This window comes from Pygoscelis adeliae, unplaced genomic scaffold, assembly GCF_000699105.1.
Source record: "Pygoscelis adeliae isolate BGI_AS28 unplaced genomic scaffold, ASM69910v1 Scaffold55, whole genome shotgun sequence".
NCBI classification, from domain to species: Eukaryota; Metazoa; Chordata; class Aves; order Sphenisciformes; family Spheniscidae; genus Pygoscelis; species Pygoscelis adeliae.
This window is the reverse complement of record NW_008824804.1, coordinates 261,945-265,990: the sequence shown is the minus strand read 5'-3', so window position 1 is coordinate 265,990 and position 4,046 is coordinate 261,945. Positions and strand designations below refer to the sequence as shown.

Here is a 4,046-nt window from a genome sequence, read left to right as displayed (position 1 = left end):
GGCAATATATATATATACACACATACACATATATATATGGTGATGCCTTGCTTGGAGGGAAGAAAGATTCACTGGCATGGCTCTGAGCCATGCCGTGCACTCAGATAACAGGCTCTAGCCCTTATCAGTATAAATGTAGCTGGGTGTCTGAGCTGGGACATTTTCCTATAGGAAGTAGAAGACATGACATCCAATGTCTTGATAAATGAAATGTTTTATTGGGTGGAAAATGATAGAAATAATGGTGTGCTCCTTGTCCACCAAAACTTTTTTTTTCCTAAGTGGAACAGAAGAGGTTAAAGTTTTAGCAGTAGACAGGTAGTTAATGGTTTATCCATCACAAGGTTATGAATGTGTAATACCATTTTATAGCAGAGCAGACAGTCTGCAGCGCAACATGACTTCACTCCATTGGGACAGAATATTGGTTGGAGTTACCTGTTGTGTAGTCACGGTGACCCTTTGGGCGCTGTGTATTTGGCAGCTTGTCCTCAGGTTTAAAACAGGTAAGAAATATAATTCTACCCCATTTGAGCTTTATTTGAGCTCTTTGGGTTCTTTTTCCTTTCCTTAAGTATTTAAACATGATTGCTGATAACATTATTACATCCATGCTGTACACTTCTTAGGCGGAAACATTTTTCTTCTTAAACTGATGTTTAAAGAAGTACCCCAAACTTTGCATTCTGCTGTAAAACAGAATAGGATGGCAAACAATCTCTGGAGTATTTTCCTTGTAACGTGTTTACACTGTACATGATTCCTCTGAGGGAGCTTTGAGAAATGTCTTGAAATTTTCTCACTCTTCCAGTAGAAATCTGATTTATTTTTCAAAAGAAAAAAAAAACCTCTAGGTAGTCTAGTAAATTACTTTTTAAAGAGGAAATATTTAGCTTTACATACGTTTATATGTTTGCATGCATATCAGCAAAACATGCTGTATAGCACCTGTTCATGTTTCGATTACAACTTGCATTATAGGAAAATTTGTTGAAAGAATATTGGAGATAACTGGTTTGCATATTTGGCATCCGAAAATCAGGTCAATGCACCCTCGTAAAACACTTCTGTGTGCAAACTTGGAGCACAAAACTGGTCAGTGTTTCCCCTCAGCAAAATACTCAGTATATTGACATGATACAAAATTATGCATGGACCTATATTCAAAATTCATAGAAAGAATCAGATACTCCTGGCTGCTTGTCCAGCAGGGAGTCAGATCCGATTGGAGACCAAGAAGCCTAGGGAAAAGTTTATATGAGGATACATTAGGTTATATTTACTTCAAGAGATTTATCAGATGTTTGTAGGGAGGAAACATACCCAAGCCCAAGAAATTGCACATAAATAAACAGCAATTGTTTAACATACGTCAGTAATAATCTACCTTTGCTAATGTAAGTATATGCCCAGCGCTTTGTTTGACTTGATGGAGCTAAACCCAGATGAGATGGGAGTTAACTCTCTGCAACTTGGGGATACGTCTGCTTAGGCCTAGGATTTACACAACTGCAGGCAGACGAGCTGCTAGGAACTTGACTTAAACGGCAGCTGCTTCAGGGATGGAGAATACCTCCATGCCCATCTGATGCATTGCTTGTTGTGTGTACTGGTAGTGTTGCTTCTTTATTCAAATTTTAACCACAAGTGGTAGCATTAACAGTTCCTACGATGTTTGATTAGAAAAACCCCAACAGTTCATGATGACATAGTATTATGCAAGAATCTTTTAGTTTTAGTTTAAAAATATATATGGTCAAAATCAATGTGATTCTTGAGATGATTAATGTCTGCAAAACTTAAAAGCCAAAGACAAATAAAAAGATGTTTTCTGAATCTTAAAATCAAACCAGAAGAACCCCATGATTTTAAGCCAATGCCACAATTACTGGAGCCTGATAAGTTTTACTGTGCGTGGGGTAGATATGACTGCATTAGTCAGCTCAGGAATTTGTATTTGTGAAAGACACAGATTTCACTCATTAAAAAAAAAAAGCTTTACAATGGTACATGAGACCTTGAACAGTAGGCTAAGAAAGGTTACCAGAAAGCACTCAATAGAGCCACAGTTTCGACTAGCATTAACAGATCTTGCGAGCGTCACGTCGTTGTTACAGTGGTACTCTTTTGCAGAAGGCAAAGGTAAGGCTGATGCTGTTTGCTGGCACCTGCTCTTTGCTGATCGGGCTGCCTGGTAGCTGTGTCTGCATGTCCAGGGCTAAACACTGGACTTTTCACCCCACAGCTTCGTGCTTTTCTGTTTTATTGCTTTCAAAAGAGTGTCAGCTCTGTCTTCCTTTTCACCTTTCCCTTTCCTTGCACTCCTTTTGCAGCCTGTGACTAACAGTGCCAAAGCCAGACCCCGACACCCTAGCCCAGCTGTGGAAGTGCCGCCACCGCTGCCCCTGCCCTGCTCCTCGGCAGGCAGCCCAGCGTCTGTGCATTTGCAGGGCAGCGCCGCTCCCTCCCTGGTTTCGGGATCCTCTGTGCCAGATCACCCTGCTGTGTCACCTTCTGCCTGGCTGCTTCGGGCACGCATTCACCAAGCAAGACAGAGGCTTGGAGCTGTGCTGCAGGTTCCCCAGTATTCTGTGGGTTCCCAGGCTCCCAATACAAAGCAAGTGGCTGAGTCCTGGTGTCGCTCCTCTGTCACATGGCCCCGTGTGCCAAACGCATGTGCCTGGCAGGTGAGCCAGCGCTGCTGGGCAATGGGGCAACAGCTGCCCAACCAGGCACCCAGCTCCCCCAGATATAGCCGTTCTCCGCAGCTGCGTAGCTTGGGCCACCCAGATCTCAATTGCTGGAGGAGTTTTCCTTTCCTTTCTGTAAGATTTCCGACAGAGAAACAATGTGTTTTGGAAAGCTGATGGCTAGCGGAGACACTACCTAGCGACACATAGATGTTATTCCACTATCATCATAGACATCTGGCTGTAATGTAGCTAAGACAGCCTGAAACACAAATGCTAAATAGCAACAACATGAGCAAAAGCCAAGTGATGTGTGCCAAGAACAGAATTACCCCCGCCACGTGGCACATCCCCTATAGTTTGCAATAATCTTCCAGTTATATGAATCCCATTAAAGAGTAAGAAGTTAGGCAATCTTTTTAGTTCAGTGAGAACATTAGAAATATACAACAGCACATGTGTTCCTGACAGCACTGTTTACTTCTGAATTTTCTGGCTTTGCCCTATTTGTCAGCGTCTCAAAACACAGGCACTGAAATGTCAGATCAAATGGCAGTCCTCAACTCCAGTTTTCTGCATTATTTCAAGGCATACACTGCACCCAGTGCACAGGTGCACAATTTCCACCATGAACCTTATGGGAAGGGATTCCAACTCCATCCTTCACTTAGGGACAGGGTGACATTGACTCTAAGGAAGCCTTGCTCAGTGGAGATCCCCCAGGTCTTGGACCCCTCTTTCAGAGCCTGAAGTCCATCAACCCCTTCCCTGTTGCAATTTCTGCTGCGGAATACCCCTTAGCTATTCAAGATTTGCCAGTCTCTTTTTAAAGAAACCTTAATATTGCCAAACACAGCAAATACCATGGTAGTATTTGCTGGGTATACTCAGGAGGGGAAGAGCATCTTCGGTCATAGGCTTGCCAAGCTGGGGAAGAGGGCTTTAAAATAGAGATGCCGGGGGAGGGGAACCTCATTCCATCCCACTCCTACCAGTTTGATGCCAGGGCCAGCAATAGATGCCCAGAGCCTGGAGAGGGAACACAGGTCAGCAGGAGAGCGCCTGAAGAGCAAAGAGCAGCACAAAGGAACCCCAGCCAGTAAGACAGCCTCATCGGGGGCCCAAATTCAATGCCTCTATGCAAACGCACGAAGCATGGGGAATAAACAAGAGGAGTTAGAGACGTGCGCACGCCTGTGGGGCTACGACCTTATTGGCATCATGGAGACGTGGTGGGATGGCTCCTATGATTGGGGTGTTGGGATGGAGGGATACAGGCTCTTTAGGAAGGACAGGCAGGGGAGATGAGGAGGGGGTGTTGCCCTCTATGTCAATGACCAGCTGGAGTGCATGGAG

The 4,046-nt window shown here is 44.2% G+C and overlaps 1 protein-coding gene across 1 annotated transcript in view; it reads left to right on the top strand.

Moving 5' to 3' along the window:
- Positions 1–397: 397 nt before the first annotated feature.
- Positions 398–4,046, top strand: part of GPR128 (G protein-coupled receptor 128) — a 29,768-nt gene continuing 26,119 nt past the window's right edge. Inside the window, exon 1 of the mRNA XM_009324032.1 lies at positions 398–506. Coding sequence (XP_009322307.1) covers positions 398–506 — 109 coding nt within the window. The remainder of the gene's footprint in view (positions 507–4,046) is intronic.